Source organism: Chaetura pelagica, unplaced genomic scaffold (genome assembly GCF_000747805.2).
Source record: "Chaetura pelagica isolate M959 unplaced genomic scaffold, ChaPel_1.0 scaffold67, whole genome shotgun sequence".
NCBI classification, from domain to species: Eukaryota; Metazoa; Chordata; class Aves; order Apodiformes; family Apodidae; genus Chaetura; species Chaetura pelagica.
In genome coordinates, this window is record NW_009954107.1 from 4,229,174 (window position 1) to 4,256,489 (window position 27,316).

The following is a 27,316-nucleotide window of genomic DNA, read 5'->3' on the forward strand; positions in this document are numbered from 1 at the left end:
AGCTAGCTGAGTGAAGACCTAGAGGCTTATGTTTTATCTCAAATTATTTGTAAACAACATACTGTCTCAGAGCTTGGTATGAAGAGCTGAATGTAAGCCAGACCAGGAAGATGTGAGATGAGTTTATAGGAAACAGATCCTGTTCACTCAGACTTCCTTAAACAAAGTTTGCTGACTGGGGTCACAGACCAATGAAGATAAAATAATGATAACAAAATAAATATTTCTCCATTGCTTACGTATGCCTGCTATGTAAAAAATTTAATTAAACAGGCTTTCATCTCTGTGTAAGTTCATAAGCTACTGCTTAGCCTTATTATTTTTGTTGTTGTTTTTTTTCAGAAAATGTTGGTATCCCATCTGAAGTATTAACAAAAACTGAATTTCAGTGGCAGGATAGTAGAGGCTGTGCTGCCTGGGCCAGTGCCTCTGAAACTCTCCTGCCACTTTTAGTTAGTCAACTCTCCCTAGTCCTTTGTGACTTTCTCCCTTCCAAAGGCTTTCTATTCATCGCAAAGTGGAGGAGGCCAAGTGCAGTGCTGTACAGGGGATCTGCTGGGGCCAGCAGGGATGTCAGACTTGGGTGAGTGGTTGTCCTTGCCTTGGGTAGCCATTGAAGTGTTCTCCTCCATGGCGTTGTCTTATTTGATCCTGCTTTTGCTATAGCCCTCCCATCCTAATTTGGGCTGCATGGCCTGGCTCATTGTGGCTGAATGGCTCTATGCCTTTCTTCCACCCTGGGAAAACCAGGATGGACTCTACTCCTGCATCCTATGAGGCTGAGGCGGAGGTGGAGAGCCTGAGAGCCTGGTTGTCTGCCCCTGCAACCTCACTGTTGTAACTGGGAGGTTTTCTACTCTCATCCTGTGCCCCAGAAGAGGAGCTGGGTCTCTGACAGATCTGGGTAGTCACAAATACAGACAGTCTAGTAAGTCTTCTTCCTCCTCTTGTCATTCTCACTCTAGCTCCAACTCCTAGGTCTTTCTGTTGCAGCTTGTGCAGCTTTCACAGGGTGTCAGCCATAGCTATTGGGGCTGTTTTGTTTAAAGATACTTCTTATAGGCCTTCACATTTCCTTCAGGAGGGAAGCAAGAGAAGGTAAAATGCATCTTGAAAATGTGCAGCACAGGCAAACCTGAATGGAATTTCATGAGATAAGGAAAGGACACGTCTCTGTCTCAAAAGCTGCTGGAACCAGTTTAATCTGAGCTTCTCAGAAAAAAAAATCACAGGAATCTTCCTTGAAGGAAAATGCTAGACAGTCTAATTATAGGAGAGCCTATCAGATCATCTTACACATCACTTTATGTGCTGCAAAGAAACCATCAGTTCTGTGAGACTTGATACAAAGTTTTCAAAAATAAACAAGCATAAAAGCCTTTTCCATTGTATTTTACAGTGAAAGGAGACAGGCAAAACATTATTTCAAAATCCATGTGAAATGGCATCTTGTTTTATGAATACCATGAGGCATCACTGGGGGGGCTTGAAGAGGACTGTGCTGCAGTTTTACAGCCCACATCTCACTTCCATTTCCTTTGGCCAAGAATTGCCTACTGAGTCAATATTGCAAATATTTCATAAGTTACACCCAGTATCAAGACTTTTTTATCCAGGAGAAGTCATTCATAGTTTCATTATCATTCATAGTTTGTTTCAAACCTTATGCTTCAGAAAGTTAGTAATACTAAGCAGTACCAAACTTAGTGCTATTGAAAAGTAAAAGCAAAATAGGAATCTGAATTATGGGAGGAGCTGAGTGGACTGTATCTCATTGACAGATACTTTGACCAGTAGACAAAAGTCTTTTCACTATACAAAACATTCCAACAGGCTTCTAAGAATTCATCTGCCTGCGTTAAAAATTTGGAAAAAGTCAGATAGAAAGGTCTCTGGTTGTGCGACGGTAATGATGAAAAGGGGGAAAGAGGGATGCTTCATCCCAAGGTGAACAGTAGAAATGGACTTGAAAGGGGCATTTCTCAGAGGGCAGAAGATGTTGCATGTCAAGAAAAAAGAAAGCAGAAAAACAGTGATTAAGGCAGGACCCCTTTCTTCTGCAAAGTGGCAGCACACTTTGATCTCTGGCAGAGAAAGGAGCACAGTTATGAATCTTGTTCAGAGGTCTGGAGTGGTCAATCCTCCAAAGCATGTCTTATGTGCCAGCATGTGAATGAAAAGGAAAGAAGTTACTCTGAATAGAGAGGCAGAAGAGAGGAAAAAGTTCCTTGTTGGCCCATAATAGTCAAGAAATTATATCAAGAAAAAAAATTCTAAGCTGACTTGTGTCAGATAATGCAGACTTTGAGAAACTGAGGGAGAGTGGAGGAAAAGAAAGCTTCCACCAAACTATTGGCTCCTCTGTGTGCCACTGGAATGAGAGGATTTCATGGACTAGAAGCTGAAGCTGCCTGGAGAGGGGGCGTATGCAAGGTAAATTTTTCATACTCAGTGCTAACATAAGCTCCTCTTTTAGAGAACAATGAAAGTGCCCTTGTCATATATTTATTTATCTTGCATTTCAAGCAAAGTATTTGATATTCTTCTGTTTAATAATTTTTTCTGCATTCTCTAAGGCAGCCAAAACTAGTGATAGCACAAGTAAAACACTAGGGTTCCTAAAGTAAAATTTATTTGTATTTCATACCCCATGAAATATAACTCTCCACATCTGAAAAATGAAAAACAGTAAGGGATCTGTTCTCCCCTTCCTGCACACGTGTAACTCCATTTAGCAGCAGCAAGATTAACACACACCCATTAACTCTTTGAATCCCACATGCACATTAAGAGCAGCCTAAATCTTAGGTGGATGGATGCATGCATGTCATGAGAAAGCTGCTTTTTTTAACCTTTTTACACTTTACATTACCAGCGTCTTTTTTTTTTTTTTTTTTTTTTTTTTTTTTTTCTCAGAAGTTTCCCAATATGGCTGTAGCAACTGTCTTTCATTCTCTGCAAAGTAGGTGGAGTTACTGTGCTAGTAGGGAAGGAAGGAGGGAAGCTACAAATGCACCTGGGTGAAACACCAAGCAATGCTAATGGGGGGCAGCAGAAATCATAGGGCCCCTTTCAGTAAACCTGCCCTTTTTCAGAGTTCAAAAGAAAGCACAGTGGTATTGAAAAAATAATTTAAAGCTTTCTGAAGAGCTTTAAAGTCCATCAGGAAAAGGTGCAGCAGAAGTTAAAAACATTATCATTATTGATTTGCACCCCGTGGTAATTTTGGACCCTGCACACTTAGAAATAGTAGAAGAATAAAAGTGTGAAATTAAGTCAGAATAAGAATGCAAATTTATACAATAACTTGATTTTATATTTTAATATTTGGGCTTTCTCTCATATTCAATTAGAAAAGAAAAAAGAATCTTAAAGTTGTATTAAGTCCCTACTACCAAATTTTTGCCTATGAAACTAGATAATTTTTGTTGGCCTGGTGTTGTGCGTTATTTTCCGTTTTCCTTTGCCTCCCACATGCTAATGGCTTGTGCATGGAATTCTCTTACCCTGTGAATATATTTTCTTTTCAAGCACAGTCTCCACAGAGGTGGAAAATTTGAAACGAAGCTTACCATCTTCAAAGAAGGTTAAAGATCAAGGAACATGTACAACTCTATCCTGAAAGTCAGTTTGTCAAGACATAATTTACAAAAATTCAGTGGTACAGGCATAATTCTGCCTTTCCTTCAAGATTAATACTTTTACACCTTCAGGCACGTGATTTGTCAAGGCAGCTTCATGGCCTGGTGGGCAATCAGAATTTACCTTAATGGACTGAAATGAACCAGAACAAACACAGTATTTAATCTTCTTTATTTCTGAAATCAATAAGCAGATCCATGCTAAGTGCTGACAGTTCTTATGTAGAAAGTGAAAAGTAGAAGTGCCTGGTCCTTGAACCTCTAGTATTTTATGGGCCAGAAGTTGTGTTTTGTTATTTGACAAATAACTTGTTAATTTGGCTTTATAATGCATAAATTAAGATGAGGTGTTCTCTTTATGTTAATCCTTACATGCAATGTCAGAAGATAAATGTATCTCAAATGCCATCATCCAGAAGGCCCGATACTGCAGTCTGTAGAAAACACCCACCTACGTAATTGAGACAGAGGACTCAGGCAGAGCCAGGTGAGCAGCACAGTTAGGGCTGACTACATTGGCTCACAAGCTAACCTTCTGGAAACACCCATCCCAAGGAATTATTTCTTCCCTTCCTTACATTTGTAGATCCTGAGTATAGTTCACCAACGGTGGGGTTTTTTTGGGGTTTCATAACGTATTTGAGATGAGGAACATGCCAAAAGCTTAAATTAGTTTTCCTGGAGTTGCTGGGTTTTTTTTACCCCACAGTAGCTGATTACCTCAGCAGTTTTATGTAACACTTGTAATTACAACTTGCCCTGAAAAAGGTGAAACAATGACAAGGAAAATGAGAGCCACTGAATGGACCAAAGCTACTCATAGGTTGTTTATAACCTCATTATATTCAGATAAGCCCTCAAGTTCTGCTCTACCTCTTTGGGAAACAGTCAAAGTGCTGCACCCAATGGATATCTCTGGATGATGAAGAAACACAGAATAACTTTGTGTGCAAAACAATCATAAGATACAATGCCATTTATACCCATGGAAATTAATATCTTATGACAGACATGATGAAGAGAGTAACTGTCAAATTTTGGCTCTGGAGGTGCTAGAGTGTCCATGTGCCTGTTTATACCATTTTTGTTTACTTGATATTGGAGGGTAATCAGAAAAAGTTATGCTGAATTATGAGTGCTGTCAAGTTTTGTATGAAAAGTATTATAACTTTAAACAAAACAGCATTCTAAATTCTTGTCCTTCTGGTCCTGCTGTCTTAACTTGCTTTTACACTTTTGTTTAAACTGCTCCTTTTTATTTATTTATTTATTTATTTTTATTATTGTTTGGAGTGGATTCAATAACTCAGTTATTTTTTATTTCTTGCAGATGTTAAAATGAAGAAACCCTTTTTCCCTCTGGAGCAGTGCACAGCAGCCATGACATCTCCTCTGGTCCTCTGTGGAAGGTACATTGCAGCCTGCTGCTGAACTGTTATGACATGTCTCTAGCAATCAGAAAGAAAAGCTGGGAAGAGCATGTGACCCAATGGATGGGATTGGCTTTGGAGCCTGCAGAGTATAATACAGCATGTCTTCACGGACTTCTAGCTGATAACTTGCAGACAAGTATGGAAAAAGATGAGATTTTGAGTGTGGACCGGAAAGAAAAATGTGCTTCATTTCCAGAGTGTTGTTATAGTGGAGAGCTGATTGGCTTCCCTGCAAAGCAGCTGGGAAATGTTTCAAAGGAGGTGGATGAAAACGATAACCATGAGGACGAGGAGCATTTTCTGGAGGCCAGCACAGAAACTCTAGTCCATGTGTCTGATGATGATGATGACTATTCAGCACTCAGCCTGGAAAGTGCTAATTACCACACCACTGCTGTAGGAAATGAACAAAAAGATGAAGAGAAGAATTTAAATGGAGCAGGCTCCTTAACACAGATGGTACCAATAACAAAGAGTAACAAGGCAAATGAAGCATCTGTAATAATTGGAGATATAAATAAGGAACCTGGCTTTGACATGGCTCCTAAAGAGGATATTGAGGAAGAAGATGTTTGTGGCAGTATTGGCCAAAGCCTGGAGCTTTGTAATTATGAAGGCTTACATGAAATAGTGGATGTAGAAAAAGAAAGTCTTTCTAATTCTCCAGATGTGAAAGAAGTTATTATGTCTGGGAAGCAGCTGCTTCACACTGCTGCAATTGCACAACAACGCCGGAAATCTGATGCTTTTAAAGATGGGCTTGGAAAGTCTGAGAGTAATGTGGTAGAGAGTGGGATTTCTTCTGAATCATGTACCAGCACTGACAGACAACTATATTCAGCAGTGGATTCCAGTGATTGCCTTATGCAGTCTTCTTGCTCTCTCATCCCAGCAGTGGAAAATGGTCTGGATGAAAGTGGTTTCACAGAACCTCAAGTGGCCCCTGAAAACAAATGCCTGTCAAATGTTAGTTCAGCAGAAGACATTCAGTGTTTACATGTAAGAGATCCCTTGACCACACAAGAATATTCAAACAGTCAAGTGAAACTGCGCAAAAGAAAGGTAGGATGCTCATAAAACAGTTTTTTTTTCTAATATTTTCTTGTGATTTCTTTTGAAAGTGATTCCATGACTAGCTAATTGGAGATAAAATGTACTTTTCAGCCTTGTTTCAATAACTTGTCAGATTTTTCTTCAAAGGATTTTGAGAGTAATCTGTCTATATAACAAGCGAGTCTCATGAGCTCTTTTTAAGGTATGAAAAAGGCTGAGCTGTGAATTTGGAAGGTGCACTAAACTCCTTTACATATATATATTTTTTTTCTAAGTTTTTCAAGGCTAAATGGATAAGTATCTTCCATGTGTTTGGGATTTTTTGGAGGTTTTCTGCTGCAATCAGATATCATGAGCCCTCTTAGGAAACAGATTATGTCTAGAGGTTTGGGAGCCTTATTGAAAAAATAGAAGAGGGAAAAAGTGCAACAAAACTTTCAAAGGGAAAGAAGAAGTAGAAACATTTTGCAGTAGTTCTTTGGTTTTTCAGCCCAGCCCCATGGGCCCATGTTCTTGCAAAAAGAATTATTGCTGAGTTGGACACGATGTTTTGTAATTTTAAAGGAACCTGAGAGTTTCACTGTCTACACAGAGTAAGAAAGAGTATCATTACAAAACTTGAATGGACAGATTCCCTGGTAATAAAATTCACATTGGCTTCATGGGAGGAGATGTGTTGGCTGTGGCACTACAGAATTCTTCTTCAAGTCTGGCTTTCCCAGCTATGTTGCTTATTCTTGCTAATGACCAATTTGTAATTGTTTACTGCTCTCTTGACCTTTTTTAATTTGACATAATCCAGCTTCTTTTGTCTTTTTTTCTTTTTCTTTTTAAGGGTGTGTTGTTTTTTTGTTTTGTTTTGTTTAATCTGTTTTCTACTAATTGTGTGGGGTTTTTTAGTATCAGGTGCAGTTCCTCTGTAGCTGTTTCACTTCAGCACAAATTCACATATCCAACATCCTGTATGCCAGCACAACATCCAGAGCTGCTGGCCGTAGCTTCCTTATGTAAACTCTTTGTTATTATTAACACTCAATTGCTATGGTTGGAAGCTGTACGTAACATTTGCAGAAGGTGTCGCAAGCCCCCAGAGCCAGTGTTTGGTAGCTCTTGCAATCACAATCAGCACAGTGACTGTTCAAGTGATCATGCAGTAAGTACGGCTCAGAGTTGCAATTAAGAAACAGAAACCTGACTAGCTGTACCAGAAATGCTGAACTTACTAACCTGTGGGCAGCAGTTCAATCTTAAATGTAAAAAAAAAATAAATAAATAATTAAAAATTAAATCAACATCACATTTGAGAACTAATTGACTATTGCAACCACATACTTTAGCATCTTCTAGGCATAGTTAATATTGATTTCATTTCATATTGTTAGATTAATTTTTACAATGTAATTGCAAAGTGCTATAATTAGTATCTGAAAATAAAACCTTTTTATTATGTACAGATACAGTCACTGTGCTGTGACTCTGCCCACATGAGCTTTCGTTGTACCATGCTACATTTTTAATAGCTACTTTTCAGGCATCTCCTTGTATCTTGTTTGAGATTACATACTCCTCTTTAAAATACACACTCAAGAGAATTATATTTGAGAATACATGTGCAATTATATTTAAAAAGACAATATAAAAATTCCACCAAGAATAATGGTGAGAAAAACTAAGAAAGGATGCGCGCACAGAAAGGAGCAATTAAGGAGTTGTTTCAAGGGAGGTGGAGAGTTACATGGCTGCAGCAACTGTGAAGCTGTGTGCTGTAAAAAGGCATGGAGTCTGTAGATCTGGAATGACTTCGTACCACTTTGCATAAAAAAGTCTTTAACAGTAACTGTAACATTTTTGGCAAAAGGGAAAAGATACTATCTCCTGTTGCTTCTGGTATTATTTATCTATGAGTTCACAGGACACTTCTACAGACAGTGTTCCTGTGTGCAGGATTTTGTCATTTATCTCTCATCATATACTCTTGCAAAAGCCTGTCTGTGTTGGTAATAATCTGTAATGAAAAATGTGCCTCTGTTTACAAACTTTCCCTGAAAGCCACTTTTGTAATTTTAACAACACATGAGAAAGACAACAGACTTGAAACAGAATCCATCCATAAAAGTCAAGTATTTGCTTTGCAGGGACAGGAAGACTTAAGGGATTGGGAATGGTATATAAAACCTTTTTTTCTCAAGGTCAGCAGTTCAAACACTGCAGTTAGGACCTAAAACACACCACTGTCTGATTAATGCTCAGTGTCAATTATATGTGCACTTAAATATGTGCTTACAGAGGTCAGAATACGAGAAAAGGCACATGAAGCTGAATTGCTAAGGGCATTTGTGCACCCAAACCTTGCAGTGTCACCTTGGGGGATCATAGAAAAATACTGAACTTTGGGTACTTCCATGACAGCTAAGATCTTAGGACCTTTGAGGAGACATCATTCTGCTCTTGCTGGTACCAAATTCTTCTAAAAATCTGTTCCTTATTAACATATTTTAAACTGCTTTTAATTGTGGTAACAGAGCATGACCTCCCCTCTTATCTTTAGATCTGCTGTCTTCAAACTGAAGCTGAGGTGAGACAGTGTGGATCTCTTGTGCCTGCTCTGCAGACGAATGCAGATTTGAGGGCTTAAGGGCTTAAATTTAGCATCTTTGACCAGCACTAGCTCCATTTCAGTAAATTGCTATAGTCATGATGGATGTAGTGACACTGAAGATACTTTTTGCAAACAGGTTCAGGTCCTACAGCATTCATTGCTCCCTCAAGTTGCCAGGGTTCACATGACTGATACACAGCACCCTGCTTTCCTTTGTTTTCTCAGAGAGACTTCCTAAAGCTCTGAAATAGGAAGTGCTGAATTTAATTATGAATGTTAATTATGTTAGATCTAAATGAAGGATCCCACAGTAATCGAGCTATCCTGTTTTTGTGTTGACTGTTAATCAATTCAGTTTATCTGCAGCATGAAGTTGATGGTTATTAATGGCTCTGAGTAGCAAAAGCATAAATGGATTAACTCTATGCAGCTAACCAACTAGTCTCTGTTCTATGCTTTCCTGGGTTAAATAAGTTTCAGATTTTAAAATAGTCATTTCAGACTTACACATTCTGAATTTCCAAAGACTGGAATAATCTTTGGAACTAGTGAGCAAGCTCTAATGCTTTTAACATGGGGCATCCCAGCAGTTCTCATATATAATGCAATGGAGCTTTTAGAGAGCAACATCATGCAAAACTGGAAGAATATTGATTATTCATTCTTAAGGGAATACCAAAAAAAAAAAAAAAAAAAAAAAAGAATAGTTATTATACACTGATATTAAAAGGGAAATAAATGCCCATTACCTTGTAAAGAATCTTGCAAATTTTTGCATTTGCCCCATTTTATATTTTCTCCAAGATGCTCATCTCATCCAGCTTAAGGATAGCCAGACAAATCCCTGCTGAAGGATACTAAGTAGGTGTGCAGATGCACCACAACTCTAACACATATTGGAAGCTGCTTTCAACATCATAAAGCTACTTAATTCAACATCAGCCTAAAAGCCTTGAGGCATAAAGTTTCACAATAAATTCTCACCGCTCATTTTCTGAGTAAAATCACAGCTGAGGTGTTACAACCTATATTAATAGTATTTTATAAATGCAATTCTAAAAACAAGGCTAAGATACCATTTTACATGATGAGTCAGTAAGGAGTAGAAAATCATCTTTGTGAAGTCTGAATAGTTTGATTAACAATCCATGACCAAAAAAAAAAAAATGAACTTGACTTACAAAAGAAATTTTAACTTTTTTTCCAATTTAATTGTTTTTGCCCATCCCCACCCCCACCCCCCACCCCCCTTGGATTTTAAACCAAGAGATTTTCCCCTATTCATGGGGGAAAACAGAGAGGCAACAGGGACAATTCATATATCTCTCCTGTAGGGTAATGTTATAGCACCTATCATTTTAATTAAAATGCAAAGTGACTCATGACTGTGGGGGAAAAAAAATAAACAATAAAACCCCATGTATAACAGAAAATTGCATTGAACACAGTTCATAGAGTACTGTGGTATTTCTGCATTTAGAGAAGAGATGCGATGGAGCAGTGAAAAGCATTCTGCATAGAAGATGATAGACTAACTATTAATAGGCTTTTTTTAATGAGGAAGTTATATTTAATTTTAAAAACAAAATTAAATTAAAAAAAAAAATTGTTTTGCAAGATAGTACCAGAAGACTGAGAAAAAAAAAAAAAACACCAACCAAAAAAAACCAACACAAAAAACAAAAAAAAAACAAACTGTGAAAAGATAAACAGATTTTTTGCTGAATATACACAAACATATAAGAAGCATATTCTGATTTGATCCAGAGCAGATTCGGGAAACATACATTACATGTATTTTGACTGCTTTGATACAATGTAGTTTAATATCTGGATGGTAGAAAATCAAGTAAAAGAGCTTAATTCACACACACGAATATTGCCATGGCAAAATTGCTAGCTACCAGTTCAATTGTTTCCTTACTTTGGATAAGGTATTTACATTTGCATACCTTTACACTTGAAATTAAACATAGTTAACAGAAAATCTGTCATTTGAGGGGATAATTAAAAACTTTAATATCTATCTATCTATTTACTATTTTTTTATATTCCAGCTTGTAATACAGTAACAAAATGTGCTGCTCTAATAGCAGCCCTTTTCTCAGGCATCTCAAACCTTCTTTCGCAATGCTTAATACATAATCATAGAATCATAAGTCTTGGATTGGAAGGGACCTTTAAAGGTCACCTAGTCCAACCCCCCTACCATAATCAGGGACATCCCCAACTAGACCAGATTGCTCAGTGCCTCATCAAGCCTGGCCTTGAATGTCTCCAGGTTTCTAGGTTAAAAACATTACTCCTTATCCTATTGTTACATGCCCTAGTGAACAGCTCTTCCCCAGCCTTTCTAATAGGCCCCTTTCAGGTATTGGAAGGTCACTATAATGTCTCCCCAGTGTTTTCTCTTCTTCAGGCTGAACAACCCCAACTCCTTCAGCCTGTCTTCATAAGAGAGGTGCTCCAGCCCTCTGGTCATTTTCATGGCCTTCCTCTGGACATTCTCCAACAGGTTCACATCCTTCTTGTTTTGGGGCAGCAGAGCTAGAGACAGTTCTACAGGTGAGGTCTCACCAGGGCAGAGTAGAGGGGCAGAATCACCTCTCTTGATCTGCTGGCCACACTTCTTTTGCCCAGGATGCAGTTGGTCTCTGGGCTGCAATTGCACATTGGTGGCTCATGTCCCCCTCTTGATCTGCTAACATCCCCAGGTCTTTTACTACAGGGCTGTTCTCTAGCATGTCTTCCCCCAGCCTGTATTCATCTGTCTGGTTGATATTTTCACTAACCTGTGGAAAAAACAGGTTCTAGAACTGCCAAACACTGGAGAAAAGTTATTGACACAGTATTTTTTCTGAGAAGTCCATAGAAAGATCTTTGGAGTAAATCTCCCAAAAATAAACTCTCTTGGACTTAGAAATCAAGAAATCAATTTCAATGTAGTTCATACAAACTTTCATCATTGAAGTTCTGGTGCTTATCTAAACTGAGTCTGAAACTTTGGTGGTTCTCTTCAAATGTGAAACTTCTGGTTTGATAGGGAGATTTTTGATTGAAAGTATTAATGAATTCTGTAAGATTAGAGATTATAAAGTACTGGTGTATTTCCTGCATATAGTGTGATAAAATAAGAAATGGATACATTGGAAAATGTAATGTGTGACTTGAAGTTTGTTGTGGCAGCTGTATTCCTTCCAAGAAAAGGTATAGCCTAGAATACTACTTCAGGAGTGCTAACTGGAGTATCAAACTAATTGAAGTTTGTGTGATGAATTTGCATCAGTTTCTATTCTCAGGTAGTCTCAGACTGCACTTCAGTCTCAGTAAAGCATTTTGCTTATGTGCCACAGAAAAAAGAATTGAAGTAAACATTTTGTGTACAAATTCCTCATACCTCTTAATATTTACGACTTGTGGTTCCTCATGGTGGACTGGTTAGAAGCTTTGCAGTTTCAAACAGTTGATGTTATGTCAGAGTAACTTGGGTGTTAGAATGACTTGCAACACTAGAGACTACAGGAGCTAGCTAGCATAGAAGCACTATCACAGCAAAATTATTTCAAATCGTACAGTTCTCTAACTACATTTCTTGTCAATGTTTTTTCTTAGTTTTGTGAAGGAAAATGGCAAATGCAATTATTTGAAACCTGATAATCTGTTTTTAAAGACGATCATTCAAACAGTGGAAATCTATCTTATCATGCATGGAATTTGGATTTGTTTTTGTTCCTTTTCTGTATCTCTTGTAATTTTCATATTTAGTTTCTAAAGCTTTTAGGAAAGAGTATGGATCTGTTTTTCCAAAGTCACAATATCAATATGAACACCATCAAAACTGATGAGAGATCCTAAGCCACAGAAACTTTTTGAAAGGTTAGTTGCTACCCACATGACTCAGTTACAGTCTGTAGTATTAGTACAGTGGGCAACTATTACTGAGATCCATGGTTGCTTCACCACAAAGAATTTGCTGCATTTGCACATTGCTATTAAAGGGTCATAATTTTGAAGGCTTTGGGAAGAATCTGGCAAGAGTAGCAAGTAAAGCGAAACAAATAGTATGATCTCTTAAAAAAACCCTAAACTTTCCTTGGCTGTAATGAATATTTTTTTTTCTCTTTTCTGCATTGAAAACTTGCTTCCTAAATTTAACATTTAATAATGATGACGTGGTTCAAAAATATAAATGGACAAAAACTGTTGGATCTAAGTTTTTTAAATTATGCATATTATCTATGGTAATTAGTAGAAAGTGGTGGTCATAAAGCATTTCCATTATTGTGGTTAGATGACCATGAATTTTCCCTGTTGCCCTCACAAAAATATGTATCGTAAGTATTATCTTCATCTGGGAAGCTAAAGAATGCTTTCCCACAGACTTCTTTTGTGTTTGGACTGAAGTATGATGTATTTCAAACAATCTGAAAAGTATTTAAAACAAGCTCAGAACAGGATGGGATGATTGCCAGGCCATTACAGTATAACCTTTATGCAAATTTTACTTTGACACATTTTTGTGGCAGTGTTCAGCAATAAATTGTAAAGGCTGCCAGCCTTGTCTAGACTGTAAACCAAAAGACTGTTGCACATCAAGCCATGCATTATTTGGAGTTGAGCTACCTAAAATGGTCATGAAAGTATTTGTATTTATACACGGTTCATAGTCATGCACTATTGCTTCACCAAAATGATACTACACTCTTCCTGAGCCAATGTAGAGACCATTAGTTTTGTGGTGTTTATACTCAGAAATTTCTAATTTTGTCCAGGTTTACAATAATTGGCTGGTATAAAAGTTTTAAAGCCATTTTTGTTTGTTTTCAAAATAAATCTATAAGAAATTCTTATTGGTAAGGTCCAATTATTTGCTGTTTGTAGTTGATACATTCTCAGTTGTAGGTCATATTAAATGGATCAATGACCACATTCTAAAATTACACCAGACTTGGAATTAACACCACATTTTTTTGAGGGAAGCTGTTTTGAAAGAAATGAATGGACATAGTATGCAAAAAACAAATGTTACAGTTTAGCATATTGGAAGTGAAATTAAAACACTTGGATAAAACCTTCTAGATTGTGACATCACTGTACACAACTCACTTCCATTTATAAAAGGACTTTGCTCCTACAACTCTCTGCCTGGCACTTTCATGAGTATAGCCTTTGAAGCCATAGCTATGGCAGAGTAGGTCTTTCAGCTCAACCCTCTACTGCAGACATGACCTGTGCTAAAAGCAAAAGCTTTTCTGTTAGTGGTGCTGTGTCTGAGGAGGAGGCAGAGAAGGGCAACCCATCCTGGTCAGCTCTGGGGCTTGAAGCTTTACAGCAGTAAGGTCTTTGCCACTGCTATCAAGGAGTATTTGGCCATGGTAGTGAGGTGGTGGTGAAGTCCACAGGTATCTGACCAAGTTCCGTGCAGTAGTGAAAAGCAAACAAGCAAGGTAACCTCCCACCATGGGCTGAAATACAACAGGATCGGAGACATATGCAAAGTGGTTTTCATTTTTTTTGTTTATTTATGGTGTTTTGTTTTGTGATTGTGGTTTTTTACTTTTTTTCCTGTCATGGTAGTACATATGATTGAAACACTTAAAAATGCGTTGCTCATGCTTATGTCCTTTTACTGCTCCCTTTTAATGGCAACATAAGAGGTTTGTAAAGACAAAGGGGTCTATGCCACAGATAGGGCTTTACAGAATGAAACAATACTGTTTCTGCTGCCAAAAAGTATTCCAGGCTCCAGGAGGATATGGCCTAAAATGGTTATGAATTCAAATTTAGATGGATATTCTTCCTCCTATGAAAAAAATCCAGGCAGTGGTACAGCTTCTCTCTATATGTCTGTGTGAATGTCTGTGTGAGCTGGGGTAAATGTATGGCAAATATAAACCAGATCCTTGCTCTCCTTCATAACTCTGTCATAACTGATGTCTAATGCTTTTAAAACAATGGAACACAAGGAACTTGGCTTACACACACTGCATTAATGAAAAATTGGCCCAGTGTAACATGAAGATGTCCTCTAATAATGTGCCATATTAACAGCAATAACTTTCATACCTTAAGGTTCATGTTGCTTTTGCTGTCTCACCTTACAGAAAAGTCTGAATAGCAAATGCAATATGTAAGGTATTTATGTTAAATGGAAGTTTATTTATGCTTTTCTTTAAGATGTCTCATTCCCAAACATTTTTACACACAACACATTCAATTAAACAGGGTTTCTATTTGGATATCTTGAGTGTCTTATTAATTTGGATAGTTTTACTTCAACATAAAATGTGTCATCTAATATACCCATTAAAAAATAATTGAGGAACTGATTCTATTCATGTACTGCATTTTTTAATGCCTTAAGTGGAACTTCAGCCTTCTTTAAAAAGATGGTTTGCATGCACTAATAATGAGTGTTCGATAGGAAAGCATGAAGTATATGAAAAAATTCAGCAGTGTTAAAGCTCAGGGCTTGTACTGTAAGTTTAGTTTCCAAATATTTTTGAAGCTGACATCTTTACTGCATTGAAAGTGAAAAAGCATGGCCACAAGCAAAAATTTGGGAATGTAAACTAAACTGTTTTCCTACATCCTAATTTTCTGAGACACTACACTTTTCTTCTGATAAATACCAAGCTTTGTCCATCTCACACAAATTTAGTAGTGACTGTATGTGTACATCACACCTCATTACATCCACTGAATTTAATCCCGCACAGTAAACTCACCTGTTTACAAATATTCTCTACTGCTTGATAGATGACGACACAAGTTGTGGTAGACAAGCACTGTCCTGTTTAGGTTTTACACTTATATAGGAAGTCAAATAGCTGGAGAGTCAGTAAGAGAAGAACTAGAAAAAAAAAAAGGCAGGGATATTGAGTCTTATAGGTGAGGTAAGACTGGAAATTAGGTGAAAATTAATTGGTTTTCCATGTAAAGGATTATTCAACTCTTAATTGCACAAAGCTTTCTCAACTCAGAAAAACAACTCCCAGATGAACAGTTTGTCTGTCTTCAGGCCTTAACAGAGTCAAAGAAATACTTCCATATATGTACCTTGATTAATACTCTTGTGGGTAAATATTCTGCAGGAATTGTAATTTAGCACATTTCACAAACATTTTACTAAGCTTCTATAAAGTCATATTGTAACAATCAATTGCATTCATGCAAATGGAAATCCATGAACAGTTATGACCGTGGGGAAATCAACATGAATCAGATTCAGAATACATACATATATTCCTGAATTTTGCTCTCTTGGGAATAGTAGCAGAAGCTTTGTAATAGAATGACAATTTATTTTTTTTTCTAGGTCAACCACACTCTGTCAGATAAAAAAGAATCCTCCTTCATCCTACTCATACTCTTCTAGCCAGTGTGTTATGAACGCTAATTCTTCCCCCCCGACCCCTGCCTTTTCAGAAATGCTTTGAATATTTTTTTCCTCCTTTCATGTGATAAGCTCAATGTGGCAGTATTAACTTTCTAGCCTTTTGGAGCTTATGTGTATTTAAGAGAAAAAAAATCACTCAGTTACATGAGAATGCTGTGTATTTTTCGCCTTGGGAGCATTATCACTTCATAGTGTTTGATGCCACACTTAAGGCAGAAACCAAGCAGAGCTGTGCTGTCATGTGAACAGATTAGGAAGGGAATATGAATTTGTTGGAGAAAAGGGTGAGCAACTTCCATGACTCTTAATTCCACTTTGATATGAGGAGAAGAGCTGTCCCAAACACCCTCAAGAGCTAGTTTTGTAGTTGTCATAATAGTTTCTAGTCCCCTTGCCCAACACTGATTTCTACAACTGGGTAACATCTCTACTCAAATCCATTTATGAGACGATCTGACCCAGCCCTAAGTATTCTGTATCTTTTTCACAGCTTCTTTAGCAGGTACAGGCTGCAGTGACTTCAGGCCTGACTCTGGGCTTCCTCTCTGTCCGTTCCATTACGCTCAGTTCATGGAGGACAAGCTCTCCTGTGTCAACAACATTGCCTCATGAAGCATAATTATGACAGTTTAAATGTCAGCACTGTTAGTCATTGACAATTGTCTTAGGGTTTAAGTAGAAATTTCTGCTGCTATGTTCAGAGGGAGCATTTAGCAGCAGTGAAGCATAATTGTGGAGCTTTGATCTTTGCTTTGAAATGTCTTTTAAAGTGTAAAGAAAATTCATCTATGCTGAGAATGACACTAGAGGCTGTTTCTGGAGTTATCCCAGGATTCTGAAGGTGAAAGGACACTTTTCCAGCTCTCTCAACAAGTCCCCGGGAAAGTTAAAAATAAGTCTTGCTGAAAAAAAAAAAAATTGGCACTTGTTATTTGAGAAAATTTCTTTATTCCAGGAACTGCCTCATGTAGCAGAAATTTATTTACCATCTGTGTAGACTTGGAAAATTTTCCATCTTACCAGATACACAACTGAAATAGAAACAGATTTTCCATCCCTAAGCTTTCCACCAACCTCTGCTTTAAGACAGTGCTGTTGTAAAATCTCATTAAATTTTCATGTTCTTTGAAAGGGAGTAGCTCAATTGTAGCCCATCTGTCAAACTCTGGCGTACTAGGTGTGACCTCTAAATGATGTCACTTTACTGTTGCTAAACTTACTTACAAGTCAGCTTTACTGTTGACTTGGGGGAGGGAAAGGAGGAGTTCACAGACCCAATAGCTTGAAATATGTGCTTGTATTAATTATTGTTATAGTTGTCTTAAATTACTGTTATAGTACTGACTCCTAATTAAAAAAAAAAGTCACTTAAGAAATTTGTTTTATTTCAGTACAGATGTACTTCCTTAATTTCATAGCTATGCAACTGCAGGGGGTGGGGGGAAAGGGTCTAAAAAAAAAATAAAATAGTTGAGTCTTAAACAAACTGGTTCTTTAAAATGCAAAGCAACCTGACTGTTCATAACTCAGCATGGTGCTCCTGAGTACTGATAAGAATGCATAGGCCAGAAACAAAGACAAGCAAGTACCAGGACAGAATAAAGAGATGAGGAAGAGATGTTAGGCTACATAACTTTTGTTTGCAGTAATTGGGTGGGGTTTTTTCTTTCATGTATTCTGTGGGTACATTTTACTTTTGCTTTTATGCACACTGGGGATCCTCAAGAACCAAGGGGGGTAGTTCTTAGATGATGCTTAGATGTCTTCGACCCTATCTATCAAAATAGTACTTCTGTGAGTAACAAGGTAATTTTAAAAGGCGGGCATCAAAAGCTTCCTCTTTGAAATTCAGCAGTCCAATTCACTTGAAGAAGAAGAAAAACTATCAGCTATTGTTATTATCATTACATTTTTTCTGCCTTTTCTATTTTTACCTGCCTCAGTGTTCATTATATTTGGTTGAAGGGGCTTAGCCTATACAGACCTATCACAGATGCTTTTGCTTTTGTAATTTTGAGTCTTTGAACTAGTAGAATTGTATGACACGTGAAATTCTTTTAACTACAAGTATTACCAAGCCCTTTAATCTGTCAGTTTTCATCTGTATTTTTAACTGCATTCTGTCTATTTTTGGACATTTTAATAACTTTTCTCTTTGACTGCATACATTAAGGTAAGCTATTTTTCATTTGAGCAGAGTTATGTAATTGTGAAAACTAATGGGTCTGAATGTTAAGCCATTCTATTTTCTTTCCCATTGCTGTTAAATCATCTGCAATCCTGAAATGAGGAAATTAGAATTTAAAATCTCAACATGCAGTTGAATGTGTTATTTGACAACTAAAATTTTAAATGCCATTCCCAAAGTAGCAGATGTTTTTCCTGTTGTTTTCAGTTAGCTTTGTGCTAATGGGTTAAGGCACATATGTGCTGCCGTGTTTTAGTTTGGGGCAGGAGCATACTTTTGAAGTGAGCTTGCTGATAGATGTGATATAAAGCATGATAAGTGACATGGTGAAAGATGTGAGATGGTGAAGTACAATGTAGATTGCCTGATTTGATAGTTGCGTGGCTGATTTGATAGATGTTAATGCAGTGCTTCACAAAGAAAAACTGTATTTTAGGATTGCAAATAGCCAGGTATGCACTTGGAAGACTAGTCATCAGATGTAGTTACAGCAACGTGAAGATGTGAGACTCTGTCTTCTACCCTCACCAAATCGGCTCCAAGATATGGTATTGCTATAACTGCATAATGTTAACTACCAACAAATCTTCTGAAGACAATTTTTTTTAACAAAGATCTGTACATTACAGTTTCCTTATAGGTGAATTTGATAAATATTCCCTGGTAGAGGAATAAGTGTTTCTGACTTAAGGTTAAAATTTAGCCTCTAAATGAACTAGGCAGTCTCTTGAGATTTTTTGCAGTTTCTGTTTCAGCTGTCTGAAATATATCAGATCCAATGTAAAACTAGTGAAGAATGTTTTTCCCTCTGTACTTGTGCTTTCTAGTTCTCTCACTAATTCCCAGTAGTCTGGTGGTAATGTGTTCATTCTGTTGGCCAGCTGTCCAGCTCTCCATGAATGCACATCAGGAGGATGCATTTCCCAGCATTTTACAAGTCAGTGTCCTATCCCACTTCAACATAAAACTTTTTTGAAAACAAAACTATATACCACTGGGGAACCCAGAGAGGGGACGTAATGCAAGCATGATCAAACTCTGGATCAAAGTCTGGAGAAGTGATGGGTAAGGAAATAACAAAGATTAAGCAGTACAAAACTTCTCCTAATCGGCGTTTTAAATAGAAGTAGAGAGAAGGCTATATCTTGCATACTAGATATTTATTTGTCTCTGACGTAATAAGCTTTCTTTTGCTTTTCTTAATTATGGCCTGGAGTAGAAGAGAGCTCTGTAGGCTCTTGATAGTAGGAACCTATAGTAAAGCAAGTAAGATGCCTCACTACTGCCCTTAATATTAGCTACAGTCTTTGGTAAGGACAGAATTGTGAGCTACGTATGTAAGGTTGTCTTGTGCAGAGGGAACAGAAAGTATATGAGCAGACTAAAATTGCAATAGCTGATTTGTTCCCTCTTGCAAGACATTTTTCACCAAAAATGGCTTGTGGGATTATTAAACACTAAGTCCTAAGGGAGCTGAGAATAGGAATTGTTTTACCCCTGGTATTACCCCAGATTCTTCAAGACAAAAGAGATAGTCAGCCGCTAGAAATCATTGTTTTCTCCTGGTCATCTCAAGGCACTTTTGGGTGTTTTGTTTGTTTGTTTTAAATGAAAAATGAAAAGGAAATATTTGTCTACAGTTTCTTTTAAGACTCTCTCTTTGCTTATTGTGGAGCCTAACATTGGATTCAGTGCTATACAGTGCTTGGATTAAATGTGAAATGTAATTCTCTACAGATTGGGAAAACTCTTGTGCATAGAATTGTGTACTAGTAAGTACAGTTTATAGTGGATTTTTTGGATTTGTGCCACCTATCTAAGTTGGATGCTCTCTCTAATTTAACACTGGCTGAGATTTACACCCAGGCCACAATTCCAGCAGGCACAACAAATGTGGATTGTGATTTAACCCAGAAATGCACAAGGAAGCTCCACATCAAAAGCTATCTATGGCATTTACTTCATTACATTATTGGTCATTCTCTGCCTGAGTGGTTCACATTAGTCCATGACAAATAGTGAGATTTGTCTTTTCTACCATGACCAAAGCATAAAATCTTCTTAAAACCTTTTTCTGGGAGTCCCCATGTTGTATGCACATGTATTTTGTGGCAGTTGTTTTGATCATTTTGGCAGCATGTGGAACAGTTGCTTTGTGACTATATCATTTCATATGCTCTGTAGGGAAATAAGATAAGCATTCACTTGTTCTAGTTCACCCTGTTCTGTTGAAATTATCTCCATCTGTGTACTATTTGTGTTTTTAAAGGCAGTATGAGATTTCTAGAAGTAATCATCGTAGAAGCTTTTTGTTAAAGTGTATAAAGTTTATCACAATCTCCAGTAAACACACAATTATTTTGAGTTGTTGTTTAGAAAATCTAACCAAAACTTTGCAGATTGTGAAAAGAGTTACTGATTATAACATCAACACAAGCATGAATCAATCAAAACATTGAAGTCATGTTATGATCAATCAAATGCAGTGCTGTTAAGGACTTTGGAGTTCCTTGAATTCCAGTACTTCATTAAATCTTGAGGGTATAGTATGCAGGCAAAATCAGCATTTTATCATTATGCATTTTTTCAATAGCAAGTAGAATCAGATTAAGTATGTAACTTATAAAAATAATACCCCATTTGAAATAATATTATGTACATAAACTAAGAGAAAGACAGTAGCAAAAGAGTTTGGCTGTGTCCTGGGGATTTTTGCAAGCTTAAGCCTATTGACTGAGATTTGGAAGCCAAAAATACCAGTTCAATCTGTTGATACATAACCATCTAATTATGCTTTTCAATAAAGATTTCCTAGGGAATAGAACAGGAGTTCAGATTGGGACAGATTGTCTTTTAGGAGTGTTCTGATTACATCTGCTTCTGCTAGGTGTTTAAAGAGAGTTGTCTTGGCAGTCACTAGAGCCTTCCACATTTCCTTGGTTTCACTGAAAGAAAAGATTCATTCTAACTAATGATGGAGATATTTCTGCTGAGTTATATCTAATGCCAAATGAACCATCTCACCTGAGATGGGATATGACCAGTTGTACAGTGAGGCACTAGCCACACAAAAGCTGAGTGTATTGACAAGGAGGATACAGACAGAAAAATGACTTATGTCATACAGTGCCCATTTATCACTTAGTACTGTACTTTCACTATTTGTACCCACAGGAGTTATACAGCAGAACCTTATTCTTTGTCATGCAGCGGATTTGTTGGATGTGGCAGTTGCCCTATAATCTTTTTATAAACACTAACAGTTTTTTGACTATAAGAAAATAAAATTATAGAAGGGCAGAGAAAAAAATTATAAAGAAACAGGTCTCCAGTGTTAACATTTCACTTAAATGAACTGCTTCATGTGAGTCAGGGCTCTCACAATTAGACAGTCTCTGCTAAATTACATAGAAGTAGAATTTACTATCTGGAAAGATAATGCTTGTTCCTTGAAAGAAAAACTCAAAAGATTTGATAATTAGCTCTCAGAGAAGTCCATTGGTTATTTTACAGCTGTGAACAAAACAGTAGAGACCTTATTTATTGACCTAGCTATCTGACAAATCAGGAAGAGATCAGTGTCATGGCATCTTTTTGAACAGACCACCTCCTGACATTGGGAAAGATCCAGATGAGGTCAAAACCCTCAGCTTCCTGTCTCAAAAGAGGAAAAGCAGAAAAAAAAATCTGATAAACATAAAACTACACAGAGCTTCTTTGGAAATGTCTGGAGATGAAGGGAGGCAGGGGAAGAATATTTTTTAAAAAAATATGAAAACAACAACACTTGTTAAATCTAGTTAGACAGTACATGCATTCAATAAATATCAAAAAAACTCTGATTTTTGCCAATTTTTTTGCCAATTTGATTACACTGTCAGAAGTGAGTCTGAAACATGAGAACCAGTAATGACACATCCAAAGGCAAAGTCAGAGCAAACACAATCATTACCCACTAACCAGGGCATTAAATACACTTCCAAATGTTTCCACTCTTGGGAGGGATCAGAGAAGCAAGGTTAAAAACAGAGGGGATCTTAGCCTGGAGGCCAGTACTGTTGCTTAGGTCAAGTCCTGCTTTAGCCTTGGGAAAAACGCATATCCTGCCTATCATTTTTACATCCTTGAAATGGAGTTAATATTTTTTTCCCTTGTTGTGTGTATTTTAAGGTTAACTGTATTAAAGATACACTGAAATATTGTGTTAATAGGAGCTATTCAATTGCCTGAGAAACATAGGTGGAAGTTCCTCAGGAGTCTTTAAAAATAGCTTTTGGTGCTGCAGTGTTACAATGCTTGTTACGCTCCCATCCTTTCAGTATTCAAACCTGCTGCTTGTTTCCAGTGAGGATGGGTACCCCATTTTTTAAGCACTCATGCTTTACCACTTCCTGAGGTCTCCATACAGCAGCGTGAGGAAACTGTATATGACCCTTTTCCCAGTGCCTTTTCCTGTCATATTTATCCACAGGCAAGTGTTCCTTTCAGCTCTCTATCACCTCTCTTTAGAAATTACACAAAAGTTCAGCCTTGTTTTGAAGTTATGTACTACTGAATTTGCATGTTTAAAGATATTTATCTTTCTAAGCATAAGTATCTGTGGCAGCAGAAGGACCTATCATAAATTGATTCAAAACCATTCCTTTAAAAGTGGCAGCTGAGCTCTGGACAAGAGAAAAATTAATTCTCAGTATGAAAAAAACCTCTCCTGGGCATGGTTGCCCAGGATGCGACAGACAGCAGATTAATACAAATCAGTTTGGTGAAATTCTAATTTTATTGCTAACAAGCTTGGCTACTTCAAAAAGCCTCAGGTTTCACCTATGGTCATCTAGTTCTCTGGGCCTGATAGTAAGTTCTGTTATTTCGTCCTTTTTTTTTTTTTATGAAGAAGTTTCAAATTTTTTTTTTGCTCCTCTTGGTGAAACAAACATATGGTCTTGATATGAGTCAGAAGAAAGAGGATTTAACTCAAGCAACAATGGAACTGTAGTTTATAAATATTTTATTGGAAATTCTAGAATGATTATGCATTTATCTTTCTCCCACATGTTTGATAATGGTAAGATTTATTTCTATACAGTAAGAAATACTCATAGATTCCAACTATCCTGTTCTTCAAATTAAACAATCACTGGTTGAGCATCACCTGCTACCAGGTTCCATGAATGCACTGTAAGCCTGCAGTGTTCTTGCTGCTTTTCTGCCTTGGGGAAGCCAGCTGGTGGTGACTCTGAATTCACTACAACTTGCCTTGATGCTGGCTCTAAACTGAGTCAGGTTCTTTCCCCGAATATGTATTCCTGTGTTTTTCTGCTGTCCATTTCTGAGACTGTAGTTTTGCTCTTTTGTTCGCACTTGTGACTCAGTAGGCAGAGTTTTCATGTAAAGTGTCTTTCCTCAAATCAACGTGATTTTGTCATGGTGTGTCTTGTATTAAGCCAACAATAGTTAGCATATACCAGAGATAAAAATCAAGCCAAATGATCTGATACTAAATACATAAATATAAAAAATAGTGTAGGGTTAAATTCTATTCAGATAATGCAGTCATATCTCAAGAGATAATGTTTGATTAAATTGAAGGAAAAAAAATACTGGAGTACACTTAAATGCTCTCAAGCTAGTTATCTCAAGTTCTCTAATAGAAACATTTTGATTGTATGAGGACATAGGCTAATCTGTGCCAGCTGCTCTGTAGCTAACAATTCCAAAAGTCTCATTCTCCCTTCTCAAGCAATTTTTTTCTCTGCAGACATATTTCATGCAAAAGCTATGCCGACCTTTAAAGATGTTTTATGGTTTTGTCAAAAGATGTGTTGACAGTGTTTATTTCTCTTAGTATCAGGAAATCCTACATCTAAAAGGGGTTTTTTTTAAGTGTAGCAAAACAGCAAACTTCTTGTTATCTCTCTCTTTATGAAGGGTAAATGAGCATAGAGTTGTATGGTATATATCTGTTAACCTTATTTTCCTTTGTCATAAAATAAAATTTTGTTGATAATAAGCTGAAATACCACTCTTCATTTTAGACTTGATCCTTTGCTTTTCAGGATTAAAAACTGACTGGGGTTTACTATGATTAACACTTCAGAAATGTGAGTCTTAGGAGACCCTCCCAGCCCCTCACAGTGACTTTTGGCAACAGGGATACACCTTGCATAGAGTTGTTTTCCAAACATATATATATAGGTATATGTACTCCCTGTACTCCCTATTTAAAAGTGTTGTATTGCTTTCATACAAATAGAGTTTGAACAGAATGACTTGTTGGAAATGCAACTATGAAATTGCTAAAGCCCAATTTATTTACCCTTGCAAATGCATGTTAAGTAAAGACACTAAACAAAAGTAGCACTATGCATTTTGGAGCATATAATCTTTGGGAAAAGACTGTCTATTGATTGTGTATTTGAAAGTTGTATAGGACAGTAAGACAACACTGTTTCTATACCTATTATTTCTAGGTGTGTTCAGAAAATAAACAATAGCCATCATCTTAAATTAATGAGTACATGTAGTTCGGAAGTAAAGGAATGGATGCTTTCTTGATTGAAAGTTTACTAACTTCTTTAAAGATGTTTGTCTCCTGTATGATGAAACAGTAATATTACTCTATCTTAAAAATTTCCTTATATTCCTACAATAACCATTTTAGGGCCGATTTTGAAACAGATGTTTCTGTTTCATTCTGTGGTGGTTTTATACTTCATTCTTGAGGACATGCTATTGTTACTGCATCATGGCTTCATGATTCATTATAGTTCTTTTCTGTATATGTAAGCAGACATTGCTTTGTGACATACCATAGGCAGCCTATTACATAGTTGCAAAAGGGAATGAGTCACCTGGAAAAGACTCCCAGCTGGAAACTGTGGAGCCAGCCCAGCTGAAATAGAAGTGTGCAAATTTCATTTTTATTTTGCTAAAAAAAATAAAATAAAAATCTTAATAATTAAAATATGTGCTTGTGCATCTTAAGAGACTGAAAAAGTTAGGAGGATCAGACATTTCCATACCAATATAAGTGCAAAAGATTACCCAGGCTTTGACATTTATGGATTTCTATGAGCATAATATTTTGCTTAAAAGATTTAACATTTAAACACATTAAAATTTAAACACATTATAATGTACTTTACTGCAATCCAGCTAAGCTGGAATATGCAGATATGTAGATGGAAAACATTGCGGCATACCGTCTGCTTTCTACCCCATGGTAATTCTTACTTATTTGTTGGTAACTCAGTTTATCAGCACTCGCTGGACCTTGACATTTCCCCTTTTCCTCTTTATTTTCAGTTCTACAAATAGTTGTTATATATCTGATCCTGATACTGTCCCCATTGTTAGGAGCTAGATTCCACAAATCTGAATTTAATGGACTAAGTCATATTTGGAGTCTAGTCTCATTTATTGCAGTAACACTAATTGTGAAAAAATAGCAAGCAAATTATTCTTTTAAATAGAAGGGATGAATACAATTCAAACAGAAGCTGAGGATTTGTGGAAATCAGGTCAGGTTAATTGCTGGGGTTTCAAATCCAACTTCACAGTTTCAGAAAAAAATCAGTCATATTCAGAAATGTGTTATGCTTCAGTCTCATAAGGTCCATTAGGATATCATACTCATGGCTTAAATAATTACAGATTCAAGAGGCACAATCTCTAATACTATTGGTGAACCCAAGAATTGCAATAGTTTCACCACTTTCACTAAAAGCACTGATCTCTAAATGCATTGGATTTCTATAGCAGCATCACTGGTATTTAGCAGTAACACAACATAGGCCCAATAAAATGCTCTAACAGATCCAAAAATATAACATTAGTAATTCTTGAAGCTTATATTTGAATTTCAAAGACTTGGCAGGGCCTTTCCCGTGGTGCTCGTTAACAGTAGAGAAAATATTTCTACATCTTTTAATCATATCAGTTCTAGAATCTACTATAATCTGTCCTATAGTTTTATAGTTATAGATTCCAGCATCTTTTGCATTATTTGAAGCTGAAGTAATTCTGCAGCAGTCTATGAGTCTGTCACTAAATACCCTAGTCACTAGACTAGCTGTACCGTACTCCTTCTTACTACTTGACTCATTGATTTTTCTACTCAGTTTTTACTCAGCTGAAGATTAAATCAGACACTTAATTCAGACCAGGAGAGTTGTCACTTATTACATAGGTCCATCTTGCACATGGGACCTGGCAAGAGTTTTCCTCCTGTGCCCACAATACCTGTGTTTATACCCCTGAAAAGTCCAACTGACTCATTCATGGACAGTGACGACCAAACTTTCCTGCTCAGAGTCTCCATGTCTCTCCAAGTTCTGCATTTGCCTTCACAGACTGGCAACATTTCTCAGAACATACCAAATGTTTCGTTCTCCTTGGACCTAGAGGCTGCAAGGCCATGTTTAACCTTAGGCTCCATGTTATCAGATGACTGCCATTGTTGTCTACATTATGAGCTGAATCTGACTTCAGATTCATCTCATTGTTTTAGTTTCCTTTACTGTTCCATTACAACTTCTTTAAATCTCCTCTGTGTTCTTACATTAATATGCAACTGAACAGGAAGACATTGTTTATTAGCATAAGAACTTAAAAACGCTTTCTTCAGGCTTTCCTACTAGCCTTCATCCTATAGTATTGGGCATGGATTACGTGTTACCCTACTTGCAGAACTTGTATAAGCTAGTCTCTGAGGACTGTTCAAGTGCAATTCAAGTGTTTTCTGTTATCCAGAAACTAAATTACTTCTTGTCATCTCTGACATGGAAATCTTGGGGTGCTTGGAATTTTCGTGTTTTCTTTTTTTTCACAGAAATTCTACCTCATGTAGTCTGACATCATTGGAAAAGATTTCATTTCTGGTTATTTCACAAACTTTCATCTGCAGCCACAGATTGGTCATTGCAGACATTGACTTATTTCTTACTGTGGCTTAGTGATTATAACCAGGTGCTTGATACAACTTAGTTATTGATGTTTTTGCAGATT

The 27,316-nt window shown here is 37.0% G+C and overlaps 1 protein-coding gene across 1 annotated transcript in view; it reads left to right on the forward strand.

Annotated features, from left to right (window-relative positions):
* The first annotated feature begins 5,083 nt into the window (after window positions 1–5,083).
* Window positions 5,084–27,316, forward strand: part of DLC1 (DLC1 Rho GTPase activating protein) — a 215,476-nt gene continuing 193,243 nt past the window's right edge. Inside the window, exon 1 of the mRNA XM_010002489.1 lies at window positions 5,084–6,136. Within this exon, the coding sequence (XP_010000791.1) occupies window positions 5,084–6,136 (1,053 nt within the window). The remainder of the gene's footprint in view (window positions 6,137–27,316) is intronic.